Source organism: Onychomys torridus, chromosome 7 (assembly GCF_903995425.1).
Source record: "Onychomys torridus chromosome 7, mOncTor1.1, whole genome shotgun sequence".
In the NCBI taxonomy this organism is placed as follows: domain Eukaryota; kingdom Metazoa; phylum Chordata; class Mammalia; order Rodentia; family Cricetidae; genus Onychomys; species Onychomys torridus.
The window spans coordinates 81,512,880-81,531,423 of NC_050449.1; the positions used below are offsets into that span (position 1 = coordinate 81,512,880).

At 39.1% G+C, this 18,544-nt stretch overlaps 1 protein-coding gene across 3 annotated transcripts in view; it reads right to left on the reverse strand.

Annotated features, from left to right (window-relative positions):
* Window positions 1-651: 651 nt before the first annotated feature.
* Window positions 652-18,544, reverse strand: part of Snx14 (sorting nexin 14) — a 69,992-nt gene continuing 52,099 nt past the window's right edge. For all 3 annotated transcript variants that reach the window (XM_036192481.1, XM_036192480.1, XM_036192479.1), the window contains 12 exons: window positions 16,931-17,132; window positions 14,600-14,683; window positions 14,125-14,225; window positions 12,116-12,227; window positions 10,170-10,210; window positions 9,940-10,059; window positions 6,474-6,597; window positions 6,084-6,248; window positions 5,824-5,919; window positions 4,343-4,434; window positions 3,682-3,738; window positions 652-849 (listed from right to left, as the gene is read on the reverse strand). In XM_036192481.1, coding sequence (XP_036048374.1) covers window positions 811-849; window positions 3,682-3,738; window positions 4,343-4,434; window positions 5,824-5,919; window positions 6,084-6,248; window positions 6,474-6,597; window positions 9,940-10,059; window positions 10,170-10,210; window positions 12,116-12,227; window positions 14,125-14,225; window positions 14,600-14,683; window positions 16,931-17,132 — 1,233 coding nt within the window. In that variant the 3' untranslated portion in view covers window positions 652-810. The remainder of the gene's footprint in view (window positions 850-3,681; window positions 3,739-4,342; window positions 4,435-5,823; window positions 5,920-6,083; window positions 6,249-6,473; window positions 6,598-9,939; window positions 10,060-10,169; window positions 10,211-12,115; window positions 12,228-14,124; window positions 14,226-14,599; window positions 14,684-16,930; window positions 17,133-18,544) is intronic.

The window sequence follows — 18,544 nt, forward strand, 5'->3', positions numbered from 1 at the left end:
TATTGACATGATAAAAATATTCAATTTACAATAAAAATATAAACAGAAGTCTAATATGTCCCAGTGTTGTTAGCAGCCTAATAAATACAAATATTTATGATTTCAGATATAGTTAGTATTAACATAAATGACTGAGTGTGTCTTGCCAATTGCTGTAAAAATGTGCTGTGTTATGTATACATGAACTAGCACTGCTAGACACACAAGGAGAAACCTTGGACCTTGGCCCATGTGCTTCTGTGTCTTCACACTAAATGCAAATGCATTCAAAGCAAAAGAATACAGAGAATGTTGGTCTTACTTGTTTGCCCTCTGCTGTGAGATAATGCTTTTGTACACTGTTTTAATAAAACACTGATTGGCCAGTAGCCAGGCAGGAAGTATAGGTGGAGCCCACAGAAGAGTAGAATTCTGGGAAGAGGAAGGGCTCAGTCAGGAGTCACCAGCCAGACACAGAGGAGGCAAGATGACAAGGCAGAACTGAGGAAAGGTACCAAGCCACACGGCTAAACATAGATCCACACACATATCCAAACACACATGAACACATATGCTAGCACACACATACACACAGACTCAAAAAGCCCCTATCAATAAGTGACTTATGGTCTCATAAAATCAAGATAGTAAATATTAAACAGAAAGCCATAATACTTAATCACTTTTTATTGCTATTAAGTTTGTTAGTCTTTATTAAAACAAAAAAAAATATTATTTCAAACACTAAAGTACATGATATTTATAAAAATATACAAAGTGAAAGAAAAAGTACATTTCTATTATACTGGTATTTTATTCTATACCAAGTGTTTACATCCAGGATGTCATGGAGGTAGCTTCCTTTTGTACCTAAAAGTAAAAATAAATCCATTTAATAGATGCCAGTAGGATAGGATTCATTTTTTAATTATCTAATAGCTCTACTACAGTAATATGAATATGGTGAAGAGCCATCCAAATACTCACAATATCAACCTTCGGCCTACAGATCACTCATACACACACACACACACACACACACACACACACACACACACACACACAGAGAGAGAGTAAACCAAATACTTGCTAGCACACACAACAGATAATAGCAATACATTGTCACAGACCTGATAAAAATCTCAAAGCTAAAAGTTTTCTGGTATTAATTTCAATGTAATTAACATAAAATATCTAATGTTACCACCTTTTAAAAAATACATTTAATACTGCTAAAATTTGAAAATTTATAATCAATACATGAACAATCCAAATCTGGTTTCCCTACTCTACAGAAGTGAGTTTGTTTGTTTTAATCTAACTAAAGGGATTGTCAAAAAGTAAGGGAGCTGGAGAGATGGTTCAGCAGTTAACAACTACTGCTGTGCAATTATGAGAACTAGAGTTCCGATCCCATTAGCCAAGTCACAGGCCAAGCACTGTACTTGTAACCACAGCTCCTAAGACAGAGACAGGAGAACAGCTATGACTTCTTGACTTCCACGTGTGCATACACTCACACAGGCACAGACATACACCCCACACACACATACACACATACATAAATATATACATCTTTAAAGATACGAGATGGTTGTCCACCAGATTATAAGACCCTACTTATAAGGATGCCACACTTTGGCTATAGTACATCGAGAACTCAATCTGGAACTGACTGGGAAACTTCCTCCTTGCTGGCTAGGTTTCAAAGTTCCAAAGGGTCCTAGACAAGCTACTAGGGAAGAGAAATAGCCAACAAGTGCTGGACCTTGCATGCTACAATATGAACCTGCCAGCCAAGACATGCCCTGGGTACAAAAACAGCATGACTGTTATGGGGCTAAAACCTTTTTTCAGATTGGATTTGAGGCTGCTCCACAGCATGGAATTCATGCCTGATACTGTAAATCTGGTCAATAACCAATGGCTGGAAAAGTCATAGGCCCTAGGAGGGAGCAGAGTATTGCTGCTAAAGTCTTGTTATCAAAGCACCTTCTAAACACGTGTATTTACACCCATGGATTAGCGCTGCTCTCAGCCTTAGTCAGAGAAACGGCCTTTTGCCATGGACAGCAGTTAGTGAAGTCTTGTAACTGGTCAAAGTGTGAGGATATGTGACTGGGAGTGTTCAGCCCTAACGAGACACTTATATCAACTCCCATATCCCAACGCAAAGGAAACATCTAGGTAGAAGGAAGGGGAAGATTCCTAGAGCCTGAAGATGGGGAGCAGTGCTGTTTTGAAATGCTGGTACTCTCATGAACTCACAGTAACTGGGGGTTCCTGCACAAGATTAAGACAGTCATACATAAAGCCCTAGGTTCAATCCCTAGCATCTCAAAAAGGAAAAAAAAAAGTGGGGGTTGAACTAGAACAAGACTGCTCAGTAGTAAGAGCACTGCCTCCAAATCTAACAACCGAAATTCAACCTGATAACCCACACAGTGGAAGGAGAACCAGCCCTGAAAGTTGTCCTGTGAACTTCACACTTGCACTGTGTGGTGTGTGTATACATATTACACAGGAGTGTGCACACACACACACACACACACACACACACACACACACACATCAATTAATCAATCTATCAACACATTAAAAAAAAAAGTCAACATTTCAGGATGCATATAGGAGGGGGTGAAGAGCCCTACTCCTGAGTAACCATTGGTCGTTGATGGCTGTTAAGAGGAGTCATCCATGACAATTGTATAGCTTGGTCTGTTTGTGGGACCCCTAGCAGTGGGATTAGGACCTGTCCCTGGTATATGAGCTGGCTTTTTGGAACCTATTCCCCATGCAGGGATGCCTCAGCCCAGCCTTGATGCAGGGGAAGGAGCTTGGCCTTGCCTCAACGTGATATGCCATGCTTTGCTGACTTCCATGGGAGGACTGCCCCTTTATGAACAGAGGAGTAGTAGGTGGGGTGGGATGGAGGTGGAGGAACAGCAAGGAGGTGGGGGGGAGGGAACAGGAAGAGAGGAGGGAGGGGAAACTGTGATCGGTATGTAAAATAAATGATAAAATTTAATAAAAAAGGGGGGGAGTCATCCTTTTAATGAGTGGCCCCTGGGAGGCTGCTCATGCTCCACTGGGTGATGCCCCCACACCATGCACACATGGGCAGCACTAATTGGACTCAGTGGGTTATTTTAAAAGAAATGAAATTGGGAGAGAGATGTGTTGAGAGAGGGTCCAGAGGGAGTTAGGGGGTTAAAGGATAGAAGGCTAAAGACATGGTATATGTGTATGAAATGTTAAAAGAATAAATTTTTAAATTACATTTTTAAAAAGCTTAACATCCTCAAAATTAAATATAGTAATAACACCATGGACTACCTCCAGTTCATTTTGTGTTCTTGGATTCATAGATCCATGTTCAAAAAACAGTCAAGTCTCTGATTTATATGGCAGACGATGTTGCAGGTGATCATCTGAACAGCTAGGCCCATCTGAATTCTGCTGAGAGCACAGTAAGGGGCCCTTACCTGCTTATAACTAGGAAAAGAGGACAGCAAGGCAGAGACTGTTCAGCGTCTGCTACCCCAAATCCACTCCACATTTGGATAAGAACAATACAAAAAGCCACTTGTCTCAGGCTGTCAAATGACTGCAGTCACAATGGCTTCCTTAAAGTCTGTGTCTCTAATTAAATGTCCAAACACCACTCAGAAAAGAAGAAATAAATTACTGCTTTCCAGTTACCTTATTTAGCTCTGGAAACAGCTCCTGTATCACAATGTCCAGCAAAACGTAGGTCAGCTGCAGCGCGAAAACATGGAAGAGAATGTAAGGCGCTGGACAGTGAAAATGGCAGCACAAGATCCAGGGCCGTGGTAATTGCCAAGTGAGAGGGCAGGAGCGCAATGGCCACGTAGAGCACAAAATACACCCAACACCCACCAACAATGTTCTCCCTTAAAAGCATGGGAGAGACTTTTGTGAATAAAAACCTGACATTATTATACTTCTCCCGTATTTATGTACATTGTTTTGAACAAGTTTTAAATAAAGAAGCAGAACACTGAAATTATATTAAAATTTCAATAACATATACAGGGACTATATATATATATAAAGGTTAGCTGGTTATTCTATAACTTAAATTACCAAAATTTAAATGTTTACTTCATGTCTTAAATTTTCTATACATCCAAAATTTTCTACTAAGAAGATATATTAACTTTAACACTACATGTTGCAAAGAAAGACAGCCAGCAAAAACAGTAGACATAGATTTTCCTATCTGAACGCTTAGGTTACATAGACTTGATTTTGTACAGTGACTCATACAGTACAAATAAATAAAAGTACAATAAAGCAGACACCTTGTTGCTCAGCAAACCACACCACGCAGCCTACCTACCTGCTTGTTGAGCACTGGCTGCTGCAAGCCATCAAACAGAAGCCTGATGCTTTCGTACTTGGTTTCTTCACCAATGCACTTAACTATCAGATCTAAACAAGAAAGCCACATGTGAGACAGTTCCTAATGTCATCACTAACTGCCTCTTAAAGTAAAACGCCTCCTCTGTTCACAGGCACCATGTAAAATCTGTCAATCAGTATTTCTCAAACCAGCTTTTGCAAGAAGCTCCTAGAAACAAGTTTTATGGTCATGTCAAAAAAAATGTAGTTGTCATTAATCCTTTTGGAGGTTTACAATGCACAGGTCGTACTGCAGCATATAAATCAACTACCACTAAGTGATAAGAAGAGACTTAAAATTATACGTATTTTGGGGTTGGGGATTTAGCTCAGTGGTAGAGCGCTTGCCTAGCAAGTACAAGGCCCTGGGTTCAGTCCTCAGCTCTGAAAAAAAAATTATACATATTTTATTACACATTAGGGTAAAGCAAACCAATTTTTTTAAGATTTATTTTTATTGTATGTACGGTTTGTGTTTGTGAGATGTGCAAATGAGTGTCAGTGCCCACAAAAGCCAGAAGAGGGCATCAGAGTTTCTGGAACTGGTGTTACAGGATGTTAGTTGTAAACTACTTAATGTTCTCTGCTAGGATAGTATATTACGCCATGACTCCCCACTCCACTCCACCCCCGCCCCTCCTGCACCCTGTATCGCGCCAGGCCCCTCATCCCTGAGACAGTTTCTCTGTGTAATAGCCCTGGCTGAACAGGAACCTACTCTGTGAACCAAGCTGACCTCCAACTCAGAGAGCCACCTGCTTCTGCCTCCCGAGTGCTGGCATTAATAGTGTGAGTATAAAGTGTCCAGCTATACACTAAATTATACTCTTAACTACTGAGCCATCTCTCCAGGCCCCAAGCAAAAGAATTTAAACTGCAATGATGTTGTGCATTTGTGTATACACATACAGAAATACACAGAACAAAGTCTATAACCAGATGTGGACACCTGTAACCTCGTCATTTGGGAAGCAAAGGTAAGAAAATGAATGTAAATGAGGCCAGCCTGCTCTACACAGAAAGTTCCATAGGAAGCCAGCCACGTAACAGACCCTGTTTCAGAAAAACAAAAACCAAACAAACAAACAAAAGACCCTGATTATTGGGTGAGCAGAAATAACCTTGTCTTAAATTTTAGGGGTGAGCCAAATATGGTGGCTTAGATGTATAAATTCTAGCACTCAAAAGACTGTGAAGCAAGAGAACTGTTGTAAGTTAGAAGCCAGCCTGGGCTCCTACTTAAGAGTCTATCTCAAACAAACAAAATACTAGTGATATCAACAAAAGAACAAACTGCATTTATGAATGGGTTAACTATTTCTAAAATAAAAACTCATAATAACTACTAGATTCAATAATCACATTGCAACTTCAAAGGGATGCTGATCTATATGAAATTGAGTTATTTAAGCATTATACCTGGAATGTAATTCATCATTTCTTCAAAAGTCTGTTTTGCTCCTTTTTGCTTATCTTGGAGGGACCGAGGTTCAGTATTTTCACAAAATATAGCATCTAAAAATGAGTACAAGAAAATTATACAATTATTCTCCAATTTACACACAAGTATTTCCTAATAACAGAAATGTTAGTTAAAACAAACAAATCACCCTTCCCTTTTTTAGATCTAACTAAAATCACAAGCACAAAACCCGAAGAAAGGCGGCTCAGATGCAAACCTCGGAGCAGCGTTATGAGAGAAACCAGCCGGTGCTCCTGAAACAGCTGTTGGAGCTTACAGTGCAGGCAGTAGTCAGTGTACATTTCCAGGGTGTTCTTGAAGAGGATTCGAGTGCCCATCAAAAGGTGATGAAGCCAGTCTGGAACTTGAAAAACTACTCGTCCTGAGGAAAAGCAATTGAGAATCAACTGAGATGGTTGTTGCTCAAGATGATAAAAGGACACAAGCAACAGGGTCAGTTTTACTCACAATCACTAGTAACTTGTACATGTTCAAGGCCAATGTATCAAGTCTGTGAAAGGAGTGTCTTTCACAAAGTGGAGGCAGGGCTGTTATGTGCATTATGAGGCAGATTAATGGTGAACAACTCGGAGCATTTAGACCTTACCTACATACATCAGGTAATCATAGACTCCGTCCACAGTCATCACCTCCATGAAGTAGTTCTGATTTTGCTTTCGCTCTGCAGTCTCAGCACGGTTTGCATTATTCTTAAACAGATCATTGAAAAGCTGAGGTAAAAATTGAAATAATAAAGAGATGTATAGTTTATTACACCCACTGATAAGAATCACTAAGGGTAAAAGAACAAAAATGGCATCAAGGAAGTTTAAAATCTGTTTTCACAGTTTCACATTTGTAACCAAAGCTACAATAAAAACATATACTCCCTTCAAACTGTTACATAAGAGTATATTCACTTTTGACATAAGTTAATTCGTTATCCATAAAGAATTTCTTTTCTCTGTCTCTCTCTCTCTCTCTCTCTCTCTCTCTCTCTCTCTCTCTCTCTCTCTCTCTCTCTGTGTGTGTGTGTGTGTGTGTGTGTGTGTGTGTGTGTGTGTGTGTGTTTCCCTTTTTTGGTTGTTTGCTTTGTGGTGCTTGGATGTTCTCAACCTAGAGCTTCAAGCAAGGCAAGTGCTCTACCACTAAGCAATGTCCCTGCCCCCTCGTTTTTATTGTTAATTTTCCAGAGAGATGCAGAGACAGGACAGAGCTATGTAGCCCCAGACTGGCTCCTCCCTCGGCCTCCCAAGAGCTAGGTTTTACAGGGATGCACAACAGCCACCTCCCCTCCCTTCATGTTATGGCTGTTAGTGTTTTGCATTTGGTCTCACTCTTAGCCCGAACTGGCCTGGAATCCAGGATGTAACCCAGGCTGACTCAAACTTTTTTGTTTCGTTCTGTTTTGTTTTTCAAGACAGGGTTTCTCTGTTTAGCCCTGGCTGTCCTGGAACTTGCTCCATAGCCCAGGCTGGCCTCGAACTCACAGAGATCCGCCTTTCTCTGCCTCCCGAGTGCTGGGATTAAAGGTGTGCGCCACTGCCACCCGACTGACCTCAAACTCTTGGCAGTTCTCTTGCCTCGGCCACCTAAGATGCTCTCCTTTGTTTACATACACCCAAAGAAATGAACTAATTTGCAATGGTGTGTAAATATATTACCAACAGCTAATTTTAAACTAGTATGATTTAAAGATCACAAATTACTCATGAATATGCAGTTACAAAAATTCACCTTTATACCAAGTTCATTTGTGCACTATTATTCAAGCCCAAAACAGTTTAATCAATACAGGGGAAAACTGTTCTGAGGATCAACTTAGCTGGACAAGTACTTGTCTAGCATGCACATGTGTGGTGCATGCCTAGACTCCCAGCACTCAGGAGGTAAACGTAGAAGGAGCAGTTCAAGGTCACCTGCTGGCTACCCAGTGAAGGCAAAGCCAGCCTAGACCACATTAGATCCTACTCCAAAAAAGACAAAGCAGTCCTACTGATCAAATCTTATGACAAGCAATGACTCTGTGGGCAGTAACAATCTAATAAATGTTAGGTAATTCATTTTAACAAAGTCATTGTTTTCTTCATTTATGCAACCATCCAGCAAACATTGAGGTCTATGTTCCAGAGATCAGACAAAGAGCAGGAAGTGCAAAAGAGAACAGAAACTTAACATGTACTAGAAACAGATCAAGAAATATGCAAACTAACGTCAGGCCTGGTGGCACACGCCTTAAATGCCAGTACTTGGGAGGCAGAGGCAGTGGGATGTCTGTGAGTTCGATGCCAGCTAGAACTACACAGTGCACCCTCCCCAGGGGTGAGGAGGGATGAAGAAGAGAGAAACAGAGCAGCGGCTACCAGAGAGGAAAGTGTATTTAATTGTACCTGAAGAAGAATCTTCCCTCACCCACCTACATTTTAAGTTGAATTTTTCATTAGAAAATACAGAAAGTCTGAACAGAAAGGGAGAAAACCCAACTCCCTATAATCCTAACTACTATACTTGCTGTATATCCCTGTCTAGTGTCTGAACATATCTATCTGTAATCATTCGGATTCAAGAGAGCATTTCCTGGAGTTGCATACTTAGCTCAGTGGTGGAGTACTTTCCTAGCATGCACATTGCTGTGAGTTTGGTCTCCAGTTTAAAAAAAAAAAATCAGAAAAAAAATAACAAAAAGATAAAAAATGTTTTTTCTACTTTCTTCACTGAATTAGGTATCCATATTGTGCTTTGTGTATTTGCATTAATATAATTTATCTGCTGATAACACTCTTTAAGATAATTAATTAGGCCTATAATGCTAGTATTCATTTCTAAATTTCCCTTCTATAAGAAAAATTTAGCAGGTATCTTTACACATTATATAGGCTTTTCTGTTAATTTACTTTCTTCTATGAGGTCAAAGAGTATCAACACATGACAACCTGTTGTTATATGATACCAAAATTTCTCATCCTAAAGACTGAGCCACCAGTAAAGTAAATTTCCAGTGTGACCACGTGCCTCAACTTTGCAAATGTGCCCTCTATGTACAAAAATTCACACTCCAGTATACTGCCTCTTTCCTTATGCTTCCCCCTGGACAATGCTCTGTGATGGTGCCCATCAGAGAGCTAATATTCCAACACTCACAAGTATGCTAGAATGAAGGCCACCTAAAGGAGACGCTCGGAAAACCTCAGCTGTTTTTGAGTTTCAACATGAAGGTGTATTCCCAATGCAGGAGAGAAGTGGAGATTACCAGGCAGGTGGTATGCACTTGAACCTGTCTGCATCTGTCTCTAGGGAGCCATAACTCTCAGGAAAGGCTGACAACAACTTACAGCATGACTGAGGAGAGGAAAAAAGAGGCTCATGTTTTAATTTCTCCTCTTGAACATGTTTTTCCCTATGGTCTTTAATGGAGTTTCTACGTTCAACACAGGAGAAGATGGGGAGGGGGGGCACGTGTCTCAAGTGTTTTGTCTGAACTGTCTGCAGAAAACAGTGAACCATTATTGAAAACAATAGCAGACTTGCAGGGAACTGTTTTTTAATTCTAAAAGTAAGCAACACAACTCTTTCAAAAGTCTGGATGGCTGGGCGGTGGCGCAGGCCTTTAATCCCAGCACCCGGGAGGCAGAGCCAGGCGGATCTCTGTGAGTTCGAGGCCAGCCTGGTCTACAGAGCGAGTTCCAGGACAGCCTCCAAAACGACAGAGAAACTCTGTCTCAAAAAAACCTAAAAAGTCTGGATGGGTTTAAACAGCAGACAGATGAAAACTAAACAGGCTGCAGATGGATCAGGATAAACAGAGACACAAACAGTGGGAACGAGGGGGACAGAACATGGGAGAGCACTGGACGATGGAAACAGTGAGAATTGCATCCATGCTGAAGGGAGACAGCCAAGGGATGGAATGGCACGGCTGCAGAGAGAACAGCCGAGAATTTTTCAAAACCAGTAAGAACACCAAGACTGAAAAGTCCCAGGCCGGGGCCACCCCTCGAAGCGTCTCCTGCACCGCCCCTCCCCCATGGCTGTCTTCAGCATTACTTACTGCCTCTTTACACAATATGCAGTACCTTCTTGTTGTTTTCAGAAGTGGGGCTGAGAATAGTCAGTTCTGGTCTACTCGGTTTAGGTTTTGGGGATTCACAAGAGTTAATGAAACTCATGATGAATGGTTCCAAATGCTGACCTTTCTGTGGTGACAGAGGAGATAAGCACTTTTAATATCACAGAAGCCACTACAATTCATCAGTAATTAAGTATATCACCATCATTTATAAATATACATAAATTGGTAATTCACCTCTTTCATTAGTTTTCCAGGAACAGACTTTATAATTTTCCCTGTAATTAAAAATAAAATATTAACTTTATGAAAGTATAATATAACTGTTTAATTGTTTACATGAATATTTCACTAGGTAGTTTTAAACAGTAAATAGTCAGATAAAAAGCCTTCTGTATAAACTATTCATAATTCATCATTTCACATTTCAACAGAAATTTATAATAAAGGAGATACCCCAAACTATTTCACAGATACATTGGGATTTAAGGTAAAATTAAGTCATGAAGATGTACTAGAGATCCAAGAAGCTTACTGCTGGTAAATGCTAGTGTACATCAAGGAGATGAGAACATAATCCTCCACTTTGATGTCTACTCGACTTAATGTTCATTCATTTGCTTACTCATTCATTTACTACTTCCCTCCTGTCTCCAGTCCTTTTTGTCTTCGGTGCTGGAACCAAACCTAGAGCCTTTACATGTCAGGCAAATGGTCTACCATTAGCTTCATGCTTTGCCCAGAAAATTTTTATAAAGATGTTTCAACAGGACTGGAGAAATGGCTTAGCGGTTAAGAGAACTTAGTTGCTCTTCTGAGGACCTGAGTTTGGTTCTCAGTCCATGTTGAGCAGCTTACAGCTGCCTTTAACTTCAACTCTAGGGGATCTGATTGCCTCTTCTTGACTCCGTGGGGACCTACACACAGCATGGCATGCATACATACATACACACACACACACACACACACACACACACACACACACCCCACACACACATATACACACAAATTCAAGAAAGTTTTTAAAATGCTTTCAAAACATTTTAAACAATGATGACTATATCATATTTAAACATACACAAAAGCTAGTCAAATATATAAGAACGTTTTGAGATAGGGCTCAAACCAAGGGCCTCATGCATGTAGAACAGGCAAATCCCAATGTCACACTTCTAAGACTCATCCACACTGTTGCAAGTTGCTTCAAGCTACAGGCATTCATTTCTATAGGCTTCAACATTAAGACTCTATAGTTTGGGGCTAGAGAGATGGCTCAATGGTTAAGACCACTGGCTGTTCTTCCAGAGGACACAGGTTCAGTTCCCAACACCCACATGGAGGCTCACAAGTCTCTGTAGCTCCAGTTCCAGAGGATCCAACATCCTCACAAAGAGATACATGTAGGCAAAACACCAATGTGCATGAAATAAAATTAAATAAATTGAATACATATATATATATATATATATTTTTTTTTTTTAAAGACTCTACAGTTTATCTGTCCATTCTTTTGATAATGAACATTCGTGCTGTTTCTAGCTTGAACTATGATCACAATCTGGCTATAAACATTCTCAAACACAGATATAAGATCCTCAATAGTAAATAGATGGAAAAAAATTATATAAGTTAGAGGGCAAAAAGGCCCAGATAAGTCCTTATATCAAACATCAAAAGCTACAATATTTTTAAAGAAATTTTACTAAAGTTACTCATATGAGTGATGACTACATACATTTACATCTGCTGGAAACACTATCATTTATTTTTCTTATATGCATATCTAAGGATGGAGATATATCCTTAGAGATTTGCTGCTAGGTGATTTTGTTGCACAAACTTCAGAGTGCACTTACACAAACTTATGACAGCTATAAGTCACTAGGTGACATAATTTAAAGGCCCATTGTCATTTATGTAATCTGTCATTGAGTAAAGCATTGTAGTACAATACATAACTTTATTTAAATATACAAACAAATGAAATGATATTACTGGCTAATAGTTTTCTATGATAAAACAAGTGATTAGAAGTGACTGGTAAAATAATCAGGATAACACATCTCTAACTTCAAAAGAAGTCCTTTGGAATTCATCACATGGACATACTTTCAAAACCATTTTTCTACACTAGTCTAAAAACATTGTTCTTATATATGCTTTTTTTTTTTCAAATGACTTACCAAGATTTACATCTGGAAGTATCTTATCAAGAAACTGTGTTTCCCCACCATTAGGGGAGAGAAAGTCTGCCAGAAGTTGACTGTTACTCAGTTCCGGATGCTGCAGAAGTTTCTTCAATGAACAGAACAGAGGAGAGAAACAGATCAGAAACACAGAAGCATAATCAAAACTGGTCTAAAATGATTGTAAATGAACAAAAAGCAAGAAACTTTAAGTCACCAAAATGTATTTCCTATTTAACCAAATGACTTGTAAGATGATTATATTATCCACTGAAATAATTTACATTGCTTATGTATATATTTTTGTAAATGATTGCAGTTTTTGTGTAACACAATGTACATATACCGAGAAAAATGGGAAGTCAATTCTGAGTGGTGACTGGTAGGGAGCTGATCCTAGGAAACTAAAAAGCAAAACCTACAAACTGTATAATAAAAAGGACTAAGTAATAAAGTGAAAAGGACAATTCCCAAGCTGAGAAAGTTAAGCATAAAATCAAACAGAGTCCAACATTCTTAGAATACATTTAATTTTTTATACTAAAAGGTTTTCCTGGGTTGGGGATTTAGCTCAGTGGTAGAGTGCTTGCCTAGCAAGTGCAAGGCCCTGGGTTCGATCCTCAGCTCAAATAAACAAACAAACAAATAAATAAATAAATGGTTTTCTTTTTAAGTCTTTCGTATCAAGATCTTAATTAGCATAAAACTAATTAAAGCCCTCTCCAAAAAATAGCTATTATTTTATTGGTCATTAAATAAAATTAAAAAAAAAATACTGAGGATCAGTGGTAGAGTGCTTACCTGGCATGTGCAAGACCCTAAGTTTGATTCCCAGTATCACAAAACAACAATACAAACAGTAAATATATGATTTTTTCCCCGAGTCAGGGTCTCACTATGTAGCACTCTCTCTGGCTGTCCTGAAACTCACTATGTAGACCAGGCTAGCCTCAAACTCACCAAGATCCAACTGCCTCTGCCTCCCAAGTGCTAGCATTAAAGGTGTATACACCACCATGCCCAGCCAAAAGTTCATTTTAAAAAACACATAGAAAAAGGTATGTTGGGCTGGAGAGATGGCTCAGAGGTTAAGAGCACTAGTTACTCTTCTAGAGGTCCTGATTTCAATTCCCAGCAACCACATGGTGCCCTCTTCTGGAGTGCAGGCTGAACACTGTATATATAATATGTAAATCTTTAAAAAAAAAAAAAAAAGGAAGAAAGAGAAAGAAAGAAAGAAAGAAAGAAAGAAAGAAAGAAAGAAAGAAAGAAAGAAAAAGAAAGAGAGAGAGAGAAAGAAAGAGAGAAAGAGAGAGAAAGGAAGGGAGGAAGGAAGGAAGGAAGGAAGGAAGGAAGGAAGGAAAAAGGTATGTTTTAATTCTGTGGACAGGTATTACAGAGCAAAGCATGCATGGTGAACAAGAGACATCTGCATATCCATGTTTACTGTGACACTACTCACAATAGCCAAGTTTCAGAATCAGACCAAGATGCTTACGCATCAACAACAGGTCATGGATAAGCAAAATGTATTATGTATGCACACTACTGTTTTATTCAGTCACAAAGAACAAAGTGATGTAATTTACTAGAAAAATGAATGGAACTGGAATCATCATGTCAAACAACTAAGCAAGTCTCAGAAAGATAAACATTATTTTCTCCCATAAGATTCTAGATTTAAAAAAAGAAGATATAAAAGTGGAAGAGGGCTATTTAGGAAGAAGAAGGTAACCAGCTGGAGGGGGAGGAGGAAAAGAGAACAAAGGGTTAGGAGGGAAGTGAACATGATCTAATACACCACCCACACATGGGGAAACGGCATAATCAAACATTATGTAGTACAATGAATATATGCTAATAAAAACGTGAAGAAATAAATGAGAAATGCAGGGAAAAAGCACATGCCCATAAGAGAAGAGACACAAACCAGAGTTACTGATGTCTCGAATCCAGGCCGAGAGGTGGTGCCGCAGGACAAATGGAGCATGGGAGCTGGTGCTTACCTGCAGGTATTCCTGAAACTCCTCTCTCTTCGACTTTAGGAACTCATAGTTTTTGGGACCAATGATCCTTTTGGATGGAAGCTGTGCATCAGGAAACGTGCCTGAAATTGGTGCATAAAGTTCTTACTATTTTGGCTATTTGAAACTACTATGAAAATTCAGATTCACAACACTGCCTTGTAGAGATAGACATTACGTTTGAATGATCTTCACACAATCAGAGTTAGATAGCACTTTTTCCAATCACAAACAGTTGCTTTTAAACTTTTATCACTAAAAAAAGTTAATATGCACTGTAAAAACTTAAAGATAAGGAAAAAAAGCAGAAAACCAACATTCTTATTTTTTCAACAGAACTACATACAACTGTCAATATCAACTGGTCCACTTACTTAAAGTAAAAAAAATCTGATATAAGTCCTTTCAAGAAGGCCAATCGCAGAATTATAATGTTTTATATAAGAAAGCAACATACCATGAAATTCTGTTAGTTTTGATTCAAGCACATAAAATTCAAGGTATCTTCTATAGACAGACCAATGTTCAGGCTCATGTCCGACTGTAAGTTAAAAACAAGCCACTTTACAACCTGCTACAAAAAGTGGAACATTAATAAAACTAAAATGGGAGTATTACATCATAGTCTTTATTTTAGTTATCACATTATAATATTTCATCCCACATTTTAATTCTAAATTATCCAGAAGAAATTGATAAATTTCATTTTTTATGATATGACAAGCAAACAGACAGTTTTCAATAATAGAATCACAAAGTGGGTAGGAACTTTCAAAAGTATGCAATTACTATTTTTGTTGTTGTTTTTAATTTATTATTTATAGTGTCCTGCCTGCATGTGTCCCTGCAGGCCAGAAGGGGGCACCAGATCTCATTACAGATGGTTGTGAGCCACCATGTGGTTACTGGGAATAGAACTCAGGACCTCTGGAAGCGCAGCCAGTGCTCTTAACCTCTGAACCATCTCTCCAGCCCGCAATTACTATTTTTAAAATTTACAAAATTATTTATTTTTGTATGTTTGTCTGTATACACATGTATGCCATGCCATAGCACACATGTACAAGTCAGAGGACAATTTGTGGGAGTCCCAGAGCAGTAAATCAGGTTGCCTGGCAAGTACCTTCTTTTATCCACTGAGTCATTTCACTTGCCCACAAAACCTGAGAATTGTATTTTCCTGAGCGCACACACACACACACACACACACACACACACACACAATGTAGCAAATGATGAAAATGATATACATTTTTTCCTTCAGAGGCCATGCTTCCTAAGGACACACTGTATGGACAGCAAGGTTCTGTGGTGTTGATGACTATAGTTATTTTTAGATTATGTTTATATTTTACATTTTAATTATTAAGCCAAACTTAAAAATAGAGCACAAAAAATTGAAATGTTTGTTCAAAAAGTCAGTAACAAAAGCATTTGACCAATAAAAATGAGGCCTGAAGGAGATCAGACTCCAGGAAGGGTAATGATTTCACAGTGTACTTCCTCAGTAGGACCAACAGCAACTACCATAGAATCAGCATTGCCTCTGACCCGGATGGAGTAAGTCCTGCCTGCTACACAGTCATTTCAGGAAACATCACTGCCAGCTACTCAGAACATTCTGCTCCTCATTTTATGCTCTGTGTTCCTAAAGTAAGATTAGTTTCTGAAAATACTTTTTGAGAATTCAGTGAGGGAAATGATGAGCACTGGCCTTCACTGCTACTCAGTTAACTAGTCTGAAAACCCCTTAACTAGTCTGTCACTCGCTCACCTCACAGATGGCTCCCCCTTCCTAAGCTTTAAGTTTCTATTTGTCAGTCCCCAAATGTGCAGGACTTTGTGTTCCCTGTAGACTGGATGCCCCACCTGCTCAACAAAGGTGAGTGGTGAGACATCGTTCTGCTGTCAGTGCTGCTCGGTTCCCAGTTACAACCCACACCTGAGACAGCCAAGGAGCGAGACAGCAAAACAAGAGGACATTCGGTAAAGCTGTGTTTGATCATCCAACTCTACTTCACCTTCAACAAAAAGGGTGGGGGGGATTGAGGAAGGGGAAAACATGGTTAAAATATATGAAAAAAAAAATAAAAAATGGTTAAAGTGAAAAAGAAACGGGAAAAGGGAGTGTCGTTTGAAGTGGTATAACACTAGGGCTGGAGGGAGAGCTCAGTGCTACCGAGCTTGACAGCTGGGATCCACATGGTAGAAAGAAAACCAATGTCCACACGTGGCCTCTGTGGTGACATAGTGTACCCTAGTAAAGCCTCACATGCATTAAATTAATGTAGTACGTTGGGGTAATACTTAGTAGAGTGGCACATGCCTTAATGATAGCGAACTGAGCACAGCGCTAACGAGGACAGCAACAAAACCAGTACAAAGAGCACTGGCTGCTCTTCCGGAGGACCCAGGTTTGGTTCCCAGCACTCACCAGGTGGTTCACAAGCACCTCTAACTCCAGTTCCAGAACTCCAGATACCAGGCACATATATATAAAAACATACAGCCAAAACTCTCACACACATAAGGTAAAAATAAATAATCTTAAAAAACAAAACAAAACAGTAGAAGAACATTACATAAGATTCCTTGGGCTGTGAGGTGTAACTCAGTGTTAGCTGAATAAATTAGTTAACTGATAACAAGTAACCTAGGGAACACTAAGCTTTCGTTCGGCTTTCGTTCTGGACACTTACAGTCACACATTCAATAGTTACAAACGGGGACAAGTTTACAGTCAGTAAAGACAGACTCATGGACAATTAGGAAGGCTCAGAAATCTTACCTGCTCGTCTATCATTTCTTTCAACATCAATACAAAACACAGGAATTCTCTCCTTCTTCTCCTTCCTTTCACAGGAGGGGTCCTCAAAGAAGTCAACATACGGAATGCTGATTTTCCAGGCAGCAAGGTTTCGGGGAGTGTGAGGTGTGCTCACAGCTTCCACTGGAGAATCATCTTCTAGTACCACAATACCTTCCTCAATCTGCAGAGAGTTAGCAGGTGAACTTAATGTTCCTAACACATTCCAAACTAGAGCACATGAGATATAACTGTCAAGTCATAATATACTAAGTTTATTTTTTTAACTTAAGAAACTAGGTGATATAGAATTTCCTAAGAAAGTAAACAGTTAAACCTTTTGTTTTGTTTTGTTTTGTTTTTCAAGACAGGGTTTCTCTGTGTGGCCCTGGCTGTCCTGGAACTCACTCTGTAGCCCAGGCAGGCCTCGAATTCACAGAGATCCGCCTGCCTCTGCCTCTTGAGTGCTGGGGTTAAAAATGTGTACCAATGCCCAGCAAAAAGTTAAACTTAACAAATTACTAGCATCAACTCCATGTTTCATGATATCATCTATAGCTCAAAGTATAAAAAAATAGAGACATTTTATATTATGGAAAATAGATTTAAAAAATGAAAATATAGCCGGGCGGTGGTGGTGCACTGTAATCCCAGCACTCAGTAGGCATAGCCAGGTGGATCTCTGTGAGTTCGGTGCCAGCCTGGTCTACAGAGCTAGTCCAGGACAGGCTCCAAAGCTACAGAGAAACCCTGTCTCAAAAAAAAAAAAAAAACCAAAAAACAAAAGAAAGAAAATATAAAGAGATGGCTCAGTGGTTAAGAGAACTGACTGCTCTTCCAGAGGCCCTGGGTTCAATTCCCAGCACCCACATGGCAGCTCACAGCTGTCTATAACTCCAGTTCCAGGCGACCTGACATCCATGGCAAAACAACAATGCACATAAAAAAAATTTTTTTAAGTTCAACTTTGGTGATTAATAAAAATTATTATACTCATATTTTTCATTTTCAGAGTATAAAATGTCATAAATGGCATCACGACCATTGATGTAGTTGACACAGACAAGCTGGATCTGTTACACATGCCTTATATATGTCAACATAATCTTTCTGAACTTGGCAATATATTTCTACAATGAGTCATTAAACAGCTTTGAATAAGTAACTCCATTCCTGAAAACATTCTTACGAAAATATTTACTTCAACTATTTTTTAAACTGAAAAGGTAGTCTAAATATATTCACTGTAACAAAGAATATACAATTCAAAAGAAGATCTAAAAAGGATCTACTTCTACAGAACTAGATTTTTGTTTGTTTGGAGATTGTGTTTTTTCTGTGTGGAGAAACCCTAGCTGTCCTGGAACTGGCCTGTAGACCAGGATGACCTTGAACTCACATAGATGTACCTGACTCTGCCTCCTAAGTGCTGGGATTAAAGGCATGTGCCACCATGCCTGGTATATTTAGATTTCTTACCTCTTTGCTTCTAAAATCATAAACATCTATAATTCATTTAATATGTAAATATAAAATAATTCCTTTAAAAGATGATAGTCTATAAGCATAGTTCTTTTAAATCCTTCTGAGTCTCTG